The sequence below is a fragment of the Rattus rattus genome, chromosome 1, assembly GCF_011064425.1.
Source record: "Rattus rattus isolate New Zealand chromosome 1, Rrattus_CSIRO_v1, whole genome shotgun sequence".
NCBI classification, from domain to species: Eukaryota; Metazoa; Chordata; class Mammalia; order Rodentia; family Muridae; genus Rattus; species Rattus rattus.
The window spans coordinates 216,334,998-216,355,784 of NC_046154.1; the positions used below are offsets into that span (position 1 = coordinate 216,334,998).

Here is a 20,787-nt window from a genome sequence, read left to right on the forward strand (position 1 = left end):
TGAGTTGGGAAGATGTTTCAGCAATAGTTTGTGGAGAGCAGCATGTTGTCTTGGGAATGGCATGGGTTGTTTGGGAAGTCCCATGGAACTCCCTTAGCTGACAACTCAAGCTTGTTAGAAGCTTCATTTAGCCAGTTGGGATTCTTTCTCTCCCCTTATTTGACGGTTTCACTTGGATTGTCTTCATATATGTATGCATTGTAGGAAGTTTCTACAGTACTAAGTTTCTATATTACCCCTCAAGTGACCCTTAATTTTAGGCTTTCTTTCCCTGCGTTTGTTCCCCCCGACTCTCCCTCCTCTCTTCCTCCCCACTTGGTCCTCCATTTCCAGCCCCATACCCCACCATCCACCCATCATTCCCTATTCTATTTCCCTTTCCTAAGGCGATCTATCTGTGCCCTCTGTGTCTGTACCTACCCTTGTGGTTCTGTGGATTGTAGCTTGGTTATTATTGACTTCACAGCTAATATCCACATATAAGTGAATGCACACCATATTTGTCTTTCTGGGGCTGGGGTACCTCTCTTGGGATGATTTTTTTCTAGTTCCATCTATTGGCCTTCAAATTTTATGATGTCATTTTTAAGAGCCACTATGTAAAAGTACATTTTCTTTATCCATTCTTCTAGCTGTTGAAGGACAGCTAGATTGTTTACAATTTATTGCTATTATAAATAGAGCAGTCATGTTGTAGAAGGATGAATACTTTGGATGTATGCTCAAGAGTGCTATAGCTAAATCTTGAGATAAATAGATTACCATGTTCCTGTGTAACTGATTTCCATAGTATATTTTCAGTATATGCATAGTGTGTACATAAAGGCTGCACTAACTCCAGCAGTGAATGAATGTTCCTCTTACTTCACATCCTTGCCAACATAAGCCATCCCCTGTTTTATTGTTCTTAGCTACTCTGACAGATGTAAGATAACATTCAAAGTAGTTTTGATTTCCATTTGCCAGATGACTAAAGATGTTGAACATTTCATTAAGTGTTTCTCATTCATTTGAGTTTCCTTTACTGAGAATTTTGGTTAGCTCTGTACGTATTTTAACAGATTTGTTTTATTTTTTAATATCTAGTTGTTTGAATTCACACATATATACATACATACATACATACATACATACATACATACATGCACACACACACACACACACACACAATATTGGCCATCTATCAAATGTGTAGTTGCTAAAATCTTTTCTCATTTTGTAGACTGCTGATTTGTTCAAATGCCAGTGTCCTTTGCTATGCACAAGCTTTCAGTATCAAGAGGTCCCATTTATTAAATTGTTGATGTTAATGGTGTTCTATCCAGAAACTATTTTCCTGTGTAAATGAGTTCTAGGATATTTCCTTAATTCCTTTTTTATTCAGGTTCAGTTTGCCTGACTTTATATTTAGGTCTTTGATCCGTTTGGAGTTGAGTTTAGTGCAGGGTGATAACTCTAGAAGTATTTGAATTCTTGTATTGCAGCCGTCCAGCTTGACCAGCATCATTGTTAAAGATGCTGTCTTTATTTTTTAATGTGTGGTTCTGGTTTCTTTATTGAAAACCAGGTGTCTTGTGTATGTGGACTTATGTCTGGGTCTTCAGTTCACTTCCATTGATCAACATGTTTGTTTTTGTGCCAATGCCATCTTGGTTTTATTGATAGAGCTTTGCAATACATTTTAGGATCTGGAATGGAGGCACCTCCATCTATTCCTTTATTATTCAGGAACTTTCTTAACTACCCTCTTTTTCTGTTTGTTTGTTTGCTTTCTCTTTCTATGTGAAGCTCTCTGAAGAATTATTTTGGAATTTTGATGGGGATTGCATTGAATCCTTAGATTGCTTTTGGTAGGTTGACAGTTTTATTATATTAATCCTAGTGATCCATGAGCATGTGAGATCTTTATATCTTTATATTCTGATATCTTCTTTAATTTCTTTCTTCAATATTTTGAATTTTTCATACAAACATTCAGTTGCTTGGTTAGAGTTACCCCCTCCCCAATATTTTATATTATTTAAGGCTTTGTGAAAGGTGATGTTTTCCTGATTCCTTTCTCAGTGTATCTGTCATATAGAGAGGCTACAGATTTTGTGAGTTAATTTTGTGTTCAGCTACTTTGCTGAGAGTTTTGTCAGTTGTAGGAGTTCTCCGGTTACTTATATATCCTATAGTATCCCCCTGAAGAGAAAGGTAATTTGACTTCTTCCTCTCCACTTTGAATTCCTTCAATCTCCTTCAGTTGTCTTACTGCTCTAGCTAAGACTTCATGTACTATTTTGAATAGGTATGGAGGGAACATCCCTGTTTTGTTCCCGTTTTTAATGTGATTGCTTTGAGTTTCTCCTCCATGTACATAGATGTTGGTTATGGGTTTGCTGTAAACTGCCTTTATTATGTTGATGTATGTCCATTGTATGCTCTTTCCAGGACTTTTATCATGAAGGGGTGTTGGACTTTTTTTTTCTTCTTTTTGCAGAAGCCTTTTCTGCATCTAATGAGATGAACACGAACATGTGGACTTCATCTTTCAGTTTGTTTATTTGGCGGATTACATTTATTGATTTATGTATGCTGAAATATTCTTGTATTTCTAGGATGAAACCTACTTAACAAGGTGGATGATCTTTTCGTATGTTCTTGGATTTGTTTTTCATGTATGTTATTGAGTATTTTTGCAGCAATGTTCATAAGGGAAAGTGGTCTTCAATTCTATTAAGTCTTCACATAGTTTGAGCATCAGGATAACTAGGCTTCATAAGATGAACTGGGAAATGTCTCTTCCTTTTCTATTTTGTGGAATATTTTGAGGAATATTGGTGTTTGAAAGTCTTGTTGAATTCTATGCTAAAACCATCTGGCCCTGCTTTGTTGTTATTGTTTGTTTGGTTTGTTTCCTTTTCTTGTTTCTTTTTGATTATTGGCTAATGACTGCTTTTAATTCCTTAGGGGTTATAGATTTATTTAAATTGCTTAACTGTTACTGATTTAACTTCTGTAAGTGAGACCTATTTGTAAAATTTATCCGTTTCTTTAGATATTCACCTTTGGTAGAGTACAGGTTTTAAAATTATTTCTTTAGAATTTTCTGGATTTCCTGGTGCCTGTTGCTATGCCCCCTTTTGATTTCTGAGTTTATTAATTTGGATATTCTTTGTCTGTCTTCTAGTTAATTTGGATAGGATTTTCGATCTTATTTTCTTCAAGAATCAACTCTTTGTTAGATTGATTATTTGAATTATTTGCTTCTATTTTATTGGTTCAGACATGATTTTGATGATTTCTTTTGTCTACTTCTTTGGGATGCGATATCTTATTTTTCTTCTAGAGCTTTCGGGTGTTCTGTTACATTTCTAATATGAAATCTCTTCCTTTTGTAATATGGGCACTTTGTGCTATGAACTTGCCATTAGAACCACCTTCCTTGTGTCTCATAAGTTTGAGTATGTTATATATTCATTTTCATCCAGTTGTCCCAAACCTTTAATTTCTTTTTTAATTTCTGTTTTCACTCATTTGTCATTAAGTGCAGGGGTTTTTTTTGGGGGGGGGTGTTGTTTGTTTGTTTCTTTCTGTTTCCCTGTGTTTGTAAGATTTCTATTGTTTCTGGGTTTGTTTTTTGTTTGCTTTTGTTTTTGTTTTGTTTTTATCCATCTTTAACTCATGCTGTTCAGATAGGATACAGAGAGGGTTTTTTTTTTTTCAGTTTTCTTATATTTGTTGAGACTTTCCTTGTGTCTCAGTATATAGACACTGTTGTAGACAGTGAGGAAGGCGTATTCTTGTGTCTATCCTTGATGTTAAGTGTTTCTTAGGTGCATGTTTTCACAGCCATTCTATTGGTCTGTGTCTTTTGGTTGGGGAATTGAGACAACTGATGTGGACATATATCAATGATGTTCTTTCTCTTGATGTTTCTTGTCTGGGATTATTTATTCCCTGAAATGTCTTGGTTGTAGCTAACCTCCTTGCATTGTAGCTTTCCTTCTAACATCTTCTGTCGAGCTGCATTTATAGATAGATGCTGCTTAAATTTGGTTTTATCACAGAATATCTTATTTTCTCTGTCAATTGTGATTGAAACTTTTGCTCAATATAGTAGTCTGGACTGGCATCTGTGTTCCCTTAGAGTCTGTAGAATGTCTTTCTAAGACATGGCTTTTAAACTGAACTAAGAAGTCAGATGTTATCCTAACAGGTCTGTCATGTATATATATATATATATATATATATATATATATATATATATATATGTAAACTTTTAAGATTTTTTTCTTCATTCTGTATGCTTTGATTATTATATCCTGAGGTGAATTTCAGTCTTTTTGGTGTTCTGTGTGCTTCTTGTATTTTGATAGGCATCATCTTTAGGATAGGGAACTTTTCTTTTGTGATTTTGTTGAAAATATTTTCTGTGTTTTTGAAGAAACCTAAGACTTTCTTTTCTTCCTCTCTTCCTATTATTCTTAGATTTGTTCTCTCCATAGTGTTACAGATTTCCCAGATATTTTCTGTCAGGATTTTTTTTTTCAATTTAATATTTTCTTTGACTGAGGTATCCATTCCCCTTATCATGTCTTCAGTGCCGGACATTCTCTCTTCCATCTCTTGTATTCTGTTGGTAAATTTTGTTCTGCAGTTCCTCTTTGAGTTCCTAATTTTTTTTATTTCCATCTATGCTTCAGTTTGGATTTACTTTATTAATGTTATTTCATTTTCAGGTCTCGAACTGTTTTATTAATTTCTTTCCTCTCTTTGTGTTGTCACAGATTTCTTTAAGGGATTTTATTTATCTCCTCTTTAAGGACCGGTGTCATTTTCATAGAGGCTGTTTTGAGGGTTTTTTTTTTCTTCTGCTTTAACTGTGTTGGAATATTCTAAGCCTGCTGTGGTTGGATTGTTGGGCTGTAGTGAAGACATATTGTCCTGATGTTATTGTGTTTTTATGTTGGTGTCTAAGTATCTGGGGTGGGGAAGATTCTAAGTCTAGGTGCTGATATCTGGTCTTGTCTTTGTTGGGTGGGCATTTTGGTTCTTGGTTTCTGATTCCTCTCTGGTTCTTATTGTGTATAATGGCTGTGTATTGCCTGCTATCATCCTGATAGGTGTGGTCACTCTGCTCCAGTTAAAATGTTTCTGAGTGTTGGGATCCAAGACTTAGAATGGGGCTGGGGCTAGGGATGGGACTGGAAGGGGTTCACTTGAGGAAGGAAAACAGTAACCTACCCCAATCTGCTTAATTAGTCCCCTAGGAACGGGAGCAGCAAGTGAGGAGAGGCCTCAGCAGGAGGTCTGCTATAGAGCTAGGGATTGGACTTTAAGGGATGAGGAAGTTAGGAAGATCTGCAGTTAGCTCTACTTGCTTCTCGGTCAGAATGACCAAAGACTTCACTTCAGAGGTGAGGGCTGGGCTTAACCAATGAGGGGACAGGGGAGTTTAGGAGGAGAAGACATGTGGGGTCCACAGGAGATAGGTGTGTGTGGAGGGAGATTGTAGTGGCCATTCTGTTTCAGAGCTGCTTATAAAATTGGGGTGAAGGGGATTGGATTTGGAGGAGCAGCAGGAGAGGTGAAGACCTGCAATCCGGCTACCTACTTCCTTGACTGGAATCCACTTTGCCTGGTTTTGAACCTTGTGTAAATAGAACCTCACGTCAGCCACACATCTCTGTCCCCGTTGCTATGTACAATTCAGTGGCCCCAGACTTCAGTGGTGTTTTCAGTTTCTCTGTATTATGAATAGTCCTGGAATGACTATTCCCAAGCATGACTTCTAGATAAGATATGCGCACCTTGGGCCCTGGGAGATACGAATAGACATGTTTCCAATGTGATTATGACAGAGTGTCCTCCCACGGAGGCATGGGACTTCCAGTAGTTCCTCGTCACCATGGTTTCAACTGTTTTACATTTTAGCCACTCTCCTGCATGTGTTCTGAATGCAGTATGGCTTCATTCTGTGTGTCTCAGAATGGTGTTGTTGAACGCATGTATTTGCCACTAGTTTGAATAAAATATTTTCATGGCTATTATAGTAGCACAGGTTATGGAAATAGAATACTAATTATATTGGTGATAATTAGCTGACTAAAACTTATACAGCTTTCATTAATGAAATTGTATTAATAGAACACATTCCCATGTAAGGGTTTTGTTCTGGTATACTTAACTCAGGAGAAGTTTACTGAAGGCAAATTGTGAAATTTGCTGGATGGAATGAAGCTACCCCAACCCAAGTCTTTGAAGGCTACCATTAAGCTAGTTCCCCAGTGCTGAGCAAGGTCTGACATAGAGGAATTAGGTAGAAGCCAGGGTTCTGAAAACCCTAAATACATGATGAGGGCGTGAAAATATGCATGACTTTTAGGAAATTACATGCATTTAGGTGGTATAATCATAAATAATGAGGACAATTGCTAGACTTCATAGGAAGGAAATACTTTTTTTTTTAAAAACTTTTTTTTCTTTTTTTTTTTTTTTTTTTTTTATTATTATTAACTTGAGTATTTCTTATATACATTTAGTGTTATTCCCTTTCCCGGTTTTCGGGCAAACATCCCCTTCCCCCTCCCTTCCTTATGGGTGTTCCCCTCCCAACCCTCCCCCCATTGCTGCCCTCTCCCCAACAGTCTAGTTCACTGGGGGTTCAGTCTTAGCAGGACCCAGGGCTTCCCCTTCCACTGGTGCTCTTACTAGGATATTCATTGCTACCTATGAGGTCAGAGTCCAGGGTCAGTCCATGTATAGTCTTCAGGTAGTGGCTTAGTCCCTGGAAGCTCTGGTTGGTTGGCATTGCTGTACATATGGGGTCTTGAGCTCCTTCAAGCTCTTCCAGTTCTTTCTCTGATTCCTTCAACAGGGGTCCTGTTCTCAGTTCAGTGGTTTCCTGCTGGCATACGCCTCTGTATTTGCTGTATTCTGGCTGTGTCTCTCAGGAGCGATCTGCATTCACATTTTGATCATCCGTCTTGAGTTTCATTTGTTCTAGGCATCTAGGGTAATTCAAGCATTTGGGCTAATAGCCACTTATCAATGAGTACATACCATGTATGTCTTTCTGTGATTGGGTTAGCTCACCAGGATGATAGTTTCCAGTTCAACCATTTGCCTACTTAATTTCACAAAAGTCATTGTTTTTGATGGCTGAGTAATATTCCATTGTGTAGATGTACCACATTTTCTGTATCCATTCCTCTGTTGAAGGGCATCTGGGTTCTTTCCAGCTTCTGGCTATTATGAATAAGGCTGCGATGAACATAGTGGAGCACGTGTCTTTTTTATATGTTGGGGCATCTTTTGGGTATAAGGTGGCGTATTTGCTTTCAGAATCATTAAAGCAAGCCAAGCTTAATAACACTAGTTGTGAGTTTAAAACATTTGAATGTTTGAATTGAACTCCTAATTCACAGTAATTTTTACAATCTCAATATCTACATGAATGCACAAAATATCTTGTAGATAACCTTGACTTTTCACATTAAACCTTGACTCCTCTTAAGATGTACAAGTGGGACAAATGTTTATTATCACTGGGTATGTGCAAAGGGATGGTGTAAATGCTCTCATTTTACATTAACATAATGTGACAGGTTAAGCTAAAACTCACTAGTAGTTGGAGTTGATTGCTCAATGGATATTGTCCTGGCCATGCAAACAAGAGGACCACAGTACAAACCTCAAACCCTCTTAAAATCCAAATGGAGGATGGCAGCTCACCTGCCTTTCCAAAACATGAAGGACAGGAACAGGGGACCTCTGGCAAGCTGGAAAATGAGACCAGCTGAATCTATGAGATCTGTGTTCAGCAAGACAGCCTGTCTTAGCAAATTAGGTGGAGAGCCATCAAGGAAATTATTGATGTCAGCTTGTCTTACCATTGAACATGGGTGCATATGCACCAGCACACACCTGCACAGGTGTGCACACACACACACACACAGACACACTTGCGTGCACACACGTGCACACACTATACATGAGAAAGAAAAAAGGTGCTAGTATATTAGTTAAAATATAATCACTTTATATTTTGCTGAATTGCAATTACTCATTATAACTAAATTTTATCGGTGTATTCCCTTTAGAAGTAAATGTGATGATCACACACAGTTTTGAGACAGTGTTTAACTACTTGTTCCAATCTGGCCTTAATCTCAGGGTCTTTCTGACTCGGCTTCTGACGTTCTGATTGTGAGTGTGGCCACCATTATTGGATCAAGCGCATTTCTTTCATCTGCCCACTACATGTTGTTTGCTCTCACTAAAATAATAGGAATCTTTCATCGCATCGTATTTTGATATATCTTAATGAGTCGTTCAAAATAATTAGACAGAATAAATTTTCTAATTAGTTTAACCATTTTCCTAATTGGCTTAATACCTCTTTAACTAAATTATCTTAAAACATTAGAGGGAAGTTGTGTAACTTCTAAACAGACCAGAGCAGAGTAACTCTAGTGCTAACAGTAACAGGTCGTGCTGCAAATAACCGTGGTTCAGCATCTCTTGAGTCAGCATTCACAGTGTGTGGTATTCTCCATCTCTAGGTTGAAGAAAAAGTCCCAGTCAGTGGATATTACTGCTCCAGGGTTCAACCCTTTGGGTGGTGCAGGGAAGCAAGCACCACAAGCCAGCAAGCCCCCGGCACCCAAGACTCCCATCATAGAAGAAGAACAGAACAACTCGGCAAACACCCAGAAGCATCCTTCCAGGAAAAGTGAGCTGAAGAGGTTCTACACCATTGGTGAGTGCACAGGGTTTTACCAGTGAACTTGTGTCTCTTAACTTTGCAGATGCAGGACTTGCTTAAAGTTAACTGATTCCTTGTTGCGTAATCGTGTGTCTTCCTGATGGCTATGTGGACATTTTCTCACATGGTCTAAACAGGGAGATGAAAGATGCAAAACTACTAAAATCTTTGGGTAAGAAAATGGAGTCAGTGGCCATCTCTAGCTGAACAGAGGAGATTTTTTTTTTTCAGATTTTAACCTTCTGCGTCACTATTTTCATTTTAGCCATCCTCAGCCCACAGTGTTCTTATATTTTGCTTTTGTTCTTTTCATTTTTCCCTCTGGGCTTCTCGGTCTCTGACCCTGTTCTGTCAGGTTGTAAAAACAGTGGCTGATGTCAGCTTATCGCAGAGCCATTATGAAGGGAGAAAGTTATTGTATTCTGAGGAACAACAATTTACATTGGAGAGCTCTTTTGGACTTCTCCCATTATAAACTTCAGGGGTAGAGAGTCCAGAAGTAATCATATCAGAAAACAGTAAGCTGTGAACAGGGTCCTGAAGTTATTAGGCTCCTGTGTCCCCAGACAGAAGAGTGCTCAGGAATTTCGAACTTTGCTGGAGACTGTTATATAACAGGACATCGAGCTGAAAAATTCGGTATACGTGCCTTTCCAGCAGGTCTTTGAATAAAGGATTTTTCAAAAGTAACAGCTTGAAGCATTACAAGCAAATTTAAGATGAAAGGCTTTGTATGTGGGTACACGGAATGTGGTAAGTTGAGCATATGAGGTAGGAAGATGGCTACTTAGTCCTGCATGTTCCTTAATTTGGAGGACTTCGGTTACGTTTGACCAAAATAGTGGGAGCTGAGGCTTTAGTTAATTAAAATGCTATTGGGGAAGTTGAATATTCTGACACCTGCAACCCCACAACCTCAATATGAGGTATTTGCCTGAAAAAGGCAACATTTTTCTCAGGTATTTCAGACTTTTAATATATATTTATACATTCATATATACATTGAATATTTTATATGTATACATTATGGTCAGGAAAGTAGGTTTCTAGTTCTAAAATCCAGGGCATGTTCTCATTTCTTATGAGTCATTGCTTCCTTCAAGCTTGATGAAATGCCTCACGTGGGCTGCGTGCTTTGCCGGTTGAGACTGGTTTCTGTTACTTCCACTTCAACTCATCCTTGGTCTTCTCATAGCTTTCCTTGTTCTGATTAATGTTTTCATGGCTTTAAAAAAAACAGGTAGAAAACACAGTGTTCTAAGGACTATGTATCATCAAACACTTTTGATTGATGTAAGACAGTACAGCAGATAGGTGCATATTTCCACTTTCAAAACTTAATGTTAGCATAGTTCAAAAATGAATCAGCCAGAAAATCCCATAAGGCATGTGTCACTGCCTGTTTGCCAGGGTCCTTTGCGCCTGCTGTTTGTCACATATGCAACCTTCCATACTTTTCTGATTTATGAACTGATTAGGAAGAGTAAGTGTTTTGCCTTCAAGAAATAAAATCTATCTTATAAACCTCATATTCCATCTAAATAAGACAAAAAGGGAGAGACACTAACAAGCTTGACCATAGTGGATAAAAAAAAATTAAGACTATATAAAAATAGGAGTATAAAGGTTAAGTTTCAAGGCAGAAAAGTAAGCTGTGGGTATTTATTTGTTTTTTTTAATTGATTCTGTGTACATGCATGTGCACACATTTATAGGGTGTACTTATCTACCTATGTGTGTACAAGCTTTTACATGTGTGTAGTGGGTGCACTGGCCTGTGCACACACACTTGTGCACATATGTATTGGCTGTACTTACTTGTGTGTATGTGTGTGTGCCTCTGCATGTGTGTATTGGCTGTACTTCTTGTGTGTGTACATCCTTGCCCATGTATATGTTGAGTAGACCTACCTGTGTATGTACATGGAAATCCAGAGGTTGACTTCAAGTGTCCTTCTTATTGTTCTCAATCTCACTTTATGAAACAGGATGTCACCAAGACTGGCAATTCCCTGGCATCTGCTTATCTCTGTGCAGCAGTGTTAGAGGTGTATCCTACCACACCTAATTGTTGTGTAGTTGCTGGGGATCTGAACTCTCATGCTTGCACTGAAGGCATTTCACCCGGAGCCATCATCCCAGCCTCCTGGCAAATTTTTAATTAATGAATTTGCAACGGTTTGATTTATTACCAGTTTCAAAAACATGTTTAATTACTGTGTTGAAAGAGTTGTTTGGATTCTCAGCTTTAATGTGTCTATATAACCTCTCTTCTAATTTGGCTCTTAAAACATTATTTTTTCGACTAAAATATATCAACTATGTAACTGAAAGTCCATTTCATAAAACAAATCGATTTCAGTATCCCTTCATTTAAAAAGTACTGTTAGTACAAAACAGCAGCATTTTAAAACCCCGTGTGCTATGGTTCTTCAGGAGTAGAGCAGAAAGGATGAACAGATATTTAACGGGGATTTATTAGAATGACTTACAGACTGTGGTCCAGCCTGTCCGACAATGGCCATCTACTGAGAGAAAGTCCAAGATTCCTGTAGTTCTTCAGTCCGCAAGTCTGGGTGCCTCAGCTGGTCTTCAGTATACTCCAGAATCCCAAAGAAGTGGGCCCTAGTCCCGGTGAAGGAATGAACTGTCCAGTGCATGCCAGAGCAAGCAGGCAAATAGCAAAAGTTTCTTTCTTCCATGTTCTGTATCCAGGCTGCCATCGGAAGGTGAAGCCCAGATTTAAGGTCAAATTTCTTCCCTCAAAGAGTCAGGACCTAGTGTGGGTCTTCACATTTCCAAAGATTCAATCAAGAGAAATCCCTCACAGGTACACCCAGACACTGGGCTTCCAGCTAATTATAGATGGAGTGGGGTTGACAACCATGAATAGCCATCACGTGATCAATTAGTAATTTCATATTCCAGAATAAAATAAGCCCCTATATCCCATCTCTGTTATATTCTGTCTTTACAGATGAGGAGTCATGTCTTAAGGATGCAAAAGATGTAGTCATGAGCCATAGACGACAGGCTTCGCAAACAGAATTCATTTCACATTTTAGCACTGAAGAGGCAAAGCTGTCACTGAACAGGAGACTAGCCCTTCCTCACAGGGGTTGAATAGAGATATTCTATGGGTGACATAGTGCCAGGACATTTTAGGAGGTGTCTTGAATAATCTTATGGAAAGAAACTATACCAATCAAGCTGTAGACCAGCCAGCCAATCTGCCCTTTCTTTGAAGAATATCTTTCAGCATCTCAATTCAGGGTTTGTACAACTGAAAATCCCAGGGAGCCCTCTGGTGGCACAGTGCACTACTACAACCAAGTTGATCTATGGCCCTCTACAGTTCTTTACAGTCACTATATTTGAATCAAGGAAACCAGAAACATGTGTGTGTGTGTGTGTGTGTGTGTGTGTGTGTGTGTGTGTGTGTGTGTGTGTGTGTGTGTGTTCAAATATGCAAAAAGTGAATTTTTGATATTAACAAGAGCTAGAACAATTTGAAGTGCCCCTTTAGGTTAATGAGAGATATAGCTTCTCTAGGAATTGATTTTTGACCTCAGTTATCTTTCACAAACTTCCGTGAAAGCATCTAATTCCTACTGAGAGAACTTTAAGAAATAGAATATGTCCTCTTTGCACACATGACTGCCTACTGTCCTTAATTAACCCTAATAGAAGGTGTTTGTTAAAAGTAACATCAAATCAAAAATTGATAGCATGCAAACCCACTTTTATGGAATAATCAGTCTTTGAGTAGGTATTCAGAAATTTCACTTATTTAGAATACGTAGGGAAAGCTACCCTGTCTCTACAAAGCCTGAATCTTCATTTGAACCTTTAAAAAGGAAAAAGACGTCACTAGGTGAGTACTGAGCCTTAGGTAAGAGAGTTTTCTGTTGGCCTTGCCCAACAATGGTAATCCTCAACAAGTGATTCACCTCTGACGTTTTCAACTGAGCGCGGACAGTTCAACAGCGTCAGCAGTCCGTTCGGCACAGCTGAGGTTTGTTCAGGGTCTCACGAGGCTGAAGTCAGCACGTTGGCTAGGCTGGGTGCTTGCATGACTTTGCTTAGGGGCAGAGATGTCTTTAAATTCCTTCCTGTGGGTTTGAATCAAGTCCATGATACTGTAGAAGTCTGCTGCAATGGTCCCTGCTGGTTGCCAGGCAGGGTCCACTCTTAGTTCTGAGATGCCACTTGCCTACTTTACCATGTAAGTCCCTCTGTCTCTGAGCCCGATCATTCTGTGTCCAGCTCCCTACCTCTCCCATCTTCCTGTTGCACAGCCAAACCAAGAGCATTTCCTGCTCTAAAGGACACCTGAAATTAGTCTATTCTCCCCGCCCTGTTTTCCTGGCCACATAACCTCATTGTAGAAGGGACTAAGCCCATCCCATTCCCAGTGATAAACACCAAGTAGGTGGGATGCCAGAGGGGCAGGGATGTAGAGACTTGCCTTAGAATCCTTCTGACAAATTTTATGCACCTCCAGTGAATTCACACTCAAATACCAACACAGCTCAAACAAAGATCCCGAAAATACATGCTGTATTACCATTTCTGATGTTCTTATCCTAGCCTGTTTTGTTTTTCAAATAAAATCTCAACTCACAAAGTTGTTTTCCTAGTCTGTTATTGACTTATTTCACATATTCACTTATTTCACTTATTCACTGGACTGGTTAGAGAACCTCCAATGTCTAAAATTATTCTATTTAAAGAATATAATTGTTAATAAGAACTAGAATAAAAAGAAAAGCATCACCTTGGCCGACTCGCTGTAATGGGTAAATAGCTGGAAAAAAGAAGGCGGAGACTTTTCCTGCTTTAATTTTTGTTTGTGCTCAACAATATTCCAAAGCTTACCAGTATATGTTCAACAATTGCATTCTTTGAAGCCATAGCCTTCACTTGAAGAGTATGAAGCAGAGGTAATTCTACTACCCTTAGTTCAGAGAATCACGTACAGACTTCTGAGGGTTTGGGGGTTTTTGTTGTTGTTGTTGTTGTTGTTGTTGTTGTTGTTGTTTTATCATATTTGGCATAAAGGTAGTCAAGAAAGCTGTACTTAACGAATCCAAAGCTCCCTCCCTCTAGAGCTAGGGTAGCTCTGTGATGTATTTGCTCCTTGTTGACAGAGAACTCACATCATCATCAACTGTGGCCATTGCATAAAGGAACCAGTGCCTTTTCCATACTTGAGATGTTTACTTCACAGGAATTAGTACAGCTCTGGGGCAGATAGGTCTGCGATTGGTCATTTAGTGAGACACAAACAATGACACTCGTCCTGACCAATGCTTGCTTTGCAAAAGCTGTACCAGAAACACCTCTCAGGATGAAGCTAACCTGAGAGACAGCCTGGCATTCTCCTGAGTCACGTGCTCATCTATGGACGTGGGATACCAGTCCTCTATGGCCGGTTTCAGTGTACAGTGGGCAGTCAAACGCAAGGCAAAGTGTGGTTAAGGTTTTCCTGAGGAAGAACTGGACAGAGGAGACAGGCTTAGAGAGCTGTAGAGTTGCAAAGACGCAGAGATCACACGCGGACGTTCTTTACTGGTTCCACAACCACACGGTCTAGCACCACATTCTCCCTTATCTTTCCATAAATACCTGTTGCCCTTACCTTCTGATTTTGACATACCTGCCTCTGTACTTGGCCTTGGTCACTACGAGAAGTGAGTGTACAGTGCACATTTTTAAGGGCCAGGTCAAAGTTAGGGTGTGCTAGGGGAATAGGGAAAGGTTTCCATGTGGCTCTTGCCCTTCTCCACAGAGAGGAAGAAGTAGAGGTTAGTCATAACACAAATGAATAGCTTGGGAAGCACCTCCATGTTAAAGAACAAGGAGAGGCCTGGAAAAGAGGAAGAAGATGTCATCCCATGTAAATACCTACAGGAGCGGAGTCCTCTACTATAGCCTCTGCTGTGGAAATACCACCTGCCAGCTCCTGGGATGTGTTTTGTGGGAATGGCGGGGTTGGGGGGTGGGGGGGATGACATCATAGAACCCAGCTCCTCTGTCCATGTGGTTTTCAAATAGGTCACATTTTGAGACTCCTTGGCTGATATATGTTGAATTTGTGCCTCTGAAAGTCCTCAGTTGAGTTTCTGCCCAGCTTCACATTGCAATGTAGGACAGGCAGCCTACCAACCGCTTAGTAACAGCAATTTTTTTTCTCATAGATCAACCTTTGCCTTCTATTCCAAGCTAATCTCTGACCCCCCCAGTACCTGACCCTGGTTAGAACCACCTATGATCAGTCATTTAAAATTCCTGCTACTCAGCCTTTCCAGTTACAGTCAGAAAAATTGATTCTGGGTTTATCTAGGGAACGTATATAAGTCTCCAACGTTTCTACTTATGTCTATTCTCTAATGAATCTATTTATCTATTAATTCAGTAAAAATTACTGACTGTTGCTGGGAATGTAAAAGGAAACAAGACCAAATCCACTGTTGTGCACCCCTAGTCCAGCAAGGCAGAGGAGCAGTGAATATACGATCAGATTGTCATGGGATGGTAGTTTAAAAAACAAAAACAAAACAAAAAACAAACAATACAGCAGGTTAATGGAGAACGGTGACCGGTTTTTCATGAAAATGTGTTTAAATATTATGCAGTTGTTATTAACTGGCAGATGCATTATCTCATCTCTCATTGAGAAACCAACAATATCACTGGATGTATTAATAATGGATGTTCCCAACATTGGTCTTTTATTTTCTTTCCAATAGAATTAATTTATAAAAAAAAAGATTAATGGAATTAATAGTTGTAACATGAAGGAGAAGGAAGAAGGAGTGAATGGCAACGGAAGGACATACAAGCTCCCAGTGTTGTTTCCAGAGAAAATGCAAGGACGGTCTTCATTTCTGCCAATAGCCAACAACCACCCTCGGCTTGGAGCGGGTTATGAGAGAAGGGTGTCTGCGAGCGGTGAAAGAAATGACTGGAAGCCCAATTATGGGTCCCAGCTGACAGCCTAGGTTCTATCGAGATGGCTTTCCAAACTCACTCTCTCTGTGTCTCTGTCTCTGTCTCTGTCTGTGTCTCTGTGTCTGTCTCTCTCTCCTCTCTCTCTCTCTCTCTCTGTGTGTGTGTGTGTGTGTGTGTGTTCTGCTCTGCTCTAGACAGCTTTTTCTTGTTATTCTAAAAACTCTCTAGTTGAAACAGCTATCTCTATTGGAAAAAATTCTACAAGCTATCTGGATAGCTCATGGGTTTTCTGACCAAAGCTAGAAAAGCTGCTATAAAAAAATTACTGGGTCTTCTGACCAAGGCAGAAATCACGTTAAGAAAAAAGACTCTTGAAGAGCTGCTCTGCTCTCCAGAGATCTCAGACAACTCAGTTCTTGTTAGAGAAAATTCTGAAGAACTGCTACTGCTTTCTGCTAGCTCATCTCATGTAGACCAAAAGCCTGGTGTTTAATTTACATATCAATTCAGCTATTTATTCCAGGTTCCCTTTTGATTATCCTATATCAGCATTCGCCTAACCCCAGCCCTTTGATTCTTAGGAAGCAGAAATCATACATTTTCTTTTAACATTGCAAAATAATTCAGAGATCTGCCTGCCTCAGTTACACACAGACGCTAAACTAACTGTGTGGGACCCAATGCTGAGATTAGCATTTCTTACACATCTGGACCTAAACTCACTGTGCCCTAGGCTGGCCTTGAACTCAGGAATATGCCTGCCTTTGTATCTGCCTGCCTTTGTGTCTTTCTGATAAGCTGGCTCATTAGTGCTGCTGCCTTTGTTCCTTTAGATTCATGAAGCCATTCTAATTCATATTTTATCCTTATTTCTGGGTAGTTGAGAAGTTATATATTCTCAAACTTATGTATTTAGAGTTTTTTTTCCATAATCTTGAGGGCTGTCCTGAAGGTCCCAGTGTTTACAATTTTGCTGAGACATAGCCACACCTTCACCTCCTGGACTACTGCTCTCTAATTATCATGGCTTCACTGTTATCAGAGAGGCCATTCCTTAGAGGAATGTGAAATATGTAGCTTATTACACAAACAAGCCTCCTGATACAGCAGCCATCAACACTCTTGGAAGCTCACACTGGGGTTCTGTCCCAGGGGCAGGATCTGGGACTCTGTCCCCACCAGGGTCACTCCTGCTTGACAGCCAATGAAAATCTAAGGCTTGTGGGGTCAGCTAGGTGGAGAATAGTTAAATTAAATATCAGAGATACTATAACAAATTCTAAACGTTTAAATGTCTAAAGTTTTTATTTTTCCAAATATAGCTGTTGTCTGTTTAGAGTAGTACACAGGTCACTTTGTCTCTGTAGAAAATCAAGATTAACAGACATTCAAAGTGATTTATCAGTTGACATTTGAAGTATGGCCATTCAGTGGGATTCTCTCCCTGTCCCTGTCCCTGTCCCTGTCCCTGTCCCTGTCCCACTCCTCCCCTCTCTCTCCTGGAAAGCTGTCAGATTAGCAAAGAGGAGCTTGCTCTCCTAGATGAATGTTTCAGGAGTACCTCCTCACTTCTAGATAACTGACCATAAATAGAGTATTTAGGGTCTCAAAGCTCAGTGTCTTCAGTTGGAAAAGAAAATAAATCTGCTACTGAAATGGTTGCTTTGAGATATAAATGAAATATTATGTATCAAGTGTTCATAATAGCCTCTGTTAATTCTCAATAAATGGTAGTGAATTTGTTGCAAGCATAATGGAGGTACTATGGCCTGTTCCTATCTTGATCTGTGCAGATTTTGTCCATTTTTTTCCCTGTTGAAAATCATGCAGTGTCTCTGATTCCTATCAAGATGATGGTATACTCTATAAAACTTCTGTCCTGGCTCTGCCTTATTTCTGTCTTCATTACAGATCCCAGCCCTGCAATCCAGTCTTGCAAATACTTTATAGTATAGTATCCCCAGAATGCCATCGTGTTATATGTATTATGGGACTCCTGTTCAGTTTCCTCCAGCTAGCTTTCTGCTAGCTTCTCTTTTAGCTTCTGAACAACTTTTGTTAGGGCTCGAGAATCGTTGAAGAAAAACCCCAGACTCAAATGCAAGAACAAAGGGTTTATTCTGCAGAAACAGCCAGTATGCTGGGGTCATCAAAATGGCGAGGACTCTAGACAAAGACATATAGGCCTTCTTTTATAGGGAGCCGGGGGAACTCTCTAGAAGGATTAGGTAGTCTCTAATGTGATTGGTAGGGGCCAAAGCCTTGATATTAGTATAAGTTTGATAGGCTACTCTGATAGGGTTAGGTAATCTAAAACCTCATTGGTGGGTGCTGGGATGTCCCAGATGGACTACATTCCTGTATCATGAATGATTAACTACCAGATGTGCTGTCCAGCACAGATGTTCTATCCTGAGATAAGGTGTCTCCATTCATGTGGCCATCTTCAGGCCGTTCCTTGGGTGGGGGATTTCACTGTCTTGCTCCTAGGCTTTGGGGTCTGCTGCTGCAGCAGGTGGCTTATGGCCTAGTTTCTGAGTAGAGACAAAATGGAATGAATAGACCCCTTCACTTTAAGGATTTAGCCTAAACTTTCCACATACCTGATTGTTCTTTCTGAAAGGCTAATTAACTGAGCAGATTGCAAAGCATTTAACAGACACTATCAGTATGCAAGGCAAATAATGTCTATTCTTATAATGCACTAAATTATGATCCTTCTACAAGGAAAATAAGTTATAACATCTTTGCTATAAACCATTCTACAGGGTTACATAGTTGAGAGTTGAATAGTGCATTCATGATGCAGTGGTTTGAATATGCTTGGCCCCAAGAGAAGTGGCATTATCAGGAGATGTGACCTGGTTGGAGGAAAGCTCTGCCCAGTAGAAAAGAGAGAGTTTCCTCATGGCTGACTTTGGATCAGATGTAGAACTCTTGGTTCTTCCAGTACCAAGTCCTGCATGCTGCCATGATTCCCACCATGATGATAATGGACTGGACCTCTGAAACTGTAAGCCAGCCCAAATTAAATGTTGTCCTTATAAGAGTTGCCTTGGTCGTGGTGTCTCTTCATGGCAATAAAACTAAGGCAGAAAGAAGTTTGTACCAGGGAGTGAGGTACCTGTAGTAGACCTGATCATCCTTTTGTTTGGAGAAATTGGAGACTTTGGCAAGCAATGAAATGCTTTGAATGGTGCCCCAGCCTGTGGGAGCATTCAGTGGAGACCTGGGGAGGGGGCGAAAGAACGGGGGACAGGAGGCACAAAGAAGGATAGCAAGTCAATTGTTTGACCAAGCTCTCAAATTTTATTTCCTGGCAGTGGTTTATAAAGACAAGCAAGCAGGAAGGCCATGAGGGTCCCAAGACCAATTTCACTACCATCACCACCCTTCCATTGTTCTTTCAGTTCCTGTAACCCTAAACCGCAAATTGCGGGTGTGCTGATAAGAATGGATAACTGGCTAGGTTTCTCAGAGGGTGTAAGTGGGCTTGACATTCCTGAAACATTCCTAAGACAGAAGGTGTGTAAGTGGGCTCAGCTCCAGCAGAATGGTGCTTAATAAGCCATACCGGTAGGAAAAATGGAAGACAGTGGTGCTGGGGGCGGTTTGAATTGTGGGGGCCTGGCTCTAGAAGTTTCAGAAGAGAAAAATTTTAGTGTGTGGCCTAGAGACTGTTCTTGTGATATTTTGGTAAAGGATGTGGCTTCTTTTTGCACTTGTCTGAAGAATCTGCCTGAGGCCAAAGTGAAGAGATTTAAATTGATTGCATTGACAAAGGAGGTCTCAGAACAGCCAAGCTTAGACTCCATCTGTTGGTCATTCTTATGAAGAACATTTTGATCAAGCATAGCAAACTGAAGAAAAATCCAAAGTACATAATTCACAGATTAAAGGGGCAGCGGGAAGTGAAATAGAACTAAACCTGTTTTCAAGGATATTAAATGGAATTATGGAAGTGGTGACCTCAGGGCAAGATCCCAGCCTGATCAACTTATTGCTTATACATTTGCAATTGAACAAGGAATAATTATATCGTATTAGGCATTATTATGACCTGGTTGTTGTTTTCATTTGGACATAAGGAGATATGATTATGTATCAAATGGATAAGGAATGAACTATGACGGTTATTCTTGGTTGTCAAAAAGACTATATCTGGAAAGAACTACAATCCTGAATTTGTAAGGATCTTGTGAAAAGGTGAAGAAAGGCTTAGGTCTAGGTGTAGTGGTACACATCTTTAGTCCTAGCATTCAGGAAACAGAGGCATGAAGATCTCTGAGTTTAAGGTGAGTTTACAGAGCAAGTTTGAGGCTAGCCAAGCTTAGGCAGTGAAGGAGTTGAAAAACAAAAGCTGGTCATGATATAATAGAATTGGGAGGGCAGTGAGGAAGGCATCTTCCAGTTCTAGCAAGCAGCAGAACTTGACTGTGCTATGGCACTGACTTTAGAGTCAAAAAATAGAAGGAGCTGCTGGGACAATTGATGCTGGTTAGCTGGAGCTAAGAATTAAGAGTGATTAAGAAGAGACCAGCATCACTGAGGCGAAATCTTCTGGGAATTATTTTCTGAGAGCACAGAGAAGCTGTGTTCCAGATGTTGTACCTCATGATAGCAGCTGGAATTAGTCATATATAAGAATCACTTAGGTGGTATTGGTTTTGAAGGCATGGAAGGATTATGGATATCAGCTGAGGCTTGCTACTGTGAGTGGCCAAGAAAGGCCATTGGTACAGGTACAGCTTCAGCTGCAGCTTATATCTGGGATTCATGCAAAGAAGTTGAGGCTTGGTACCATGAAGACAGCCTGTGAGAGGCTATTAGTGAAGCCAAGCTGCAGAGGGAATCTCCAGTGTATTGGAGATGCCAGCACCATGGGATCACCACCAACAATAGCAGCAGTGGAATGAAGTCAAGCAAAGCCTAGAGTGCCACAGAGGGCAAAGCTGGAGAAGTGACCCAAATCCTTTGGAGAATTCCAGAAGAATTCGTTCCGTGCAATAGAACAGGAAGCTGTGAAGTTGAAGTTGCCCAAGATGTTAGAGATGTTGGGATACTTGCTGGGGAAAGCTGTT

General features: G+C 40.0%; 1 protein-coding gene across 2 annotated transcripts in view; it reads left to right on the top strand.

Moving 5' to 3' along the window:
- Oxr1 (oxidation resistance 1) overlaps positions 1-20,787 on the top strand; it is a 356,383-nt gene that overhangs the window by 114,522 nt on the left and 221,074 nt on the right. For both annotated transcript variants that reach the window (XM_032914831.1, XM_032914849.1), the window contains one exon: positions 8,550-8,746. In XM_032914831.1, the coding sequence (XP_032770722.1) occupies positions 8,550-8,746 (197 nt within the window). Of the gene's footprint in view, positions 1-8,549; positions 8,747-20,787 lie in introns of those variants that run through there.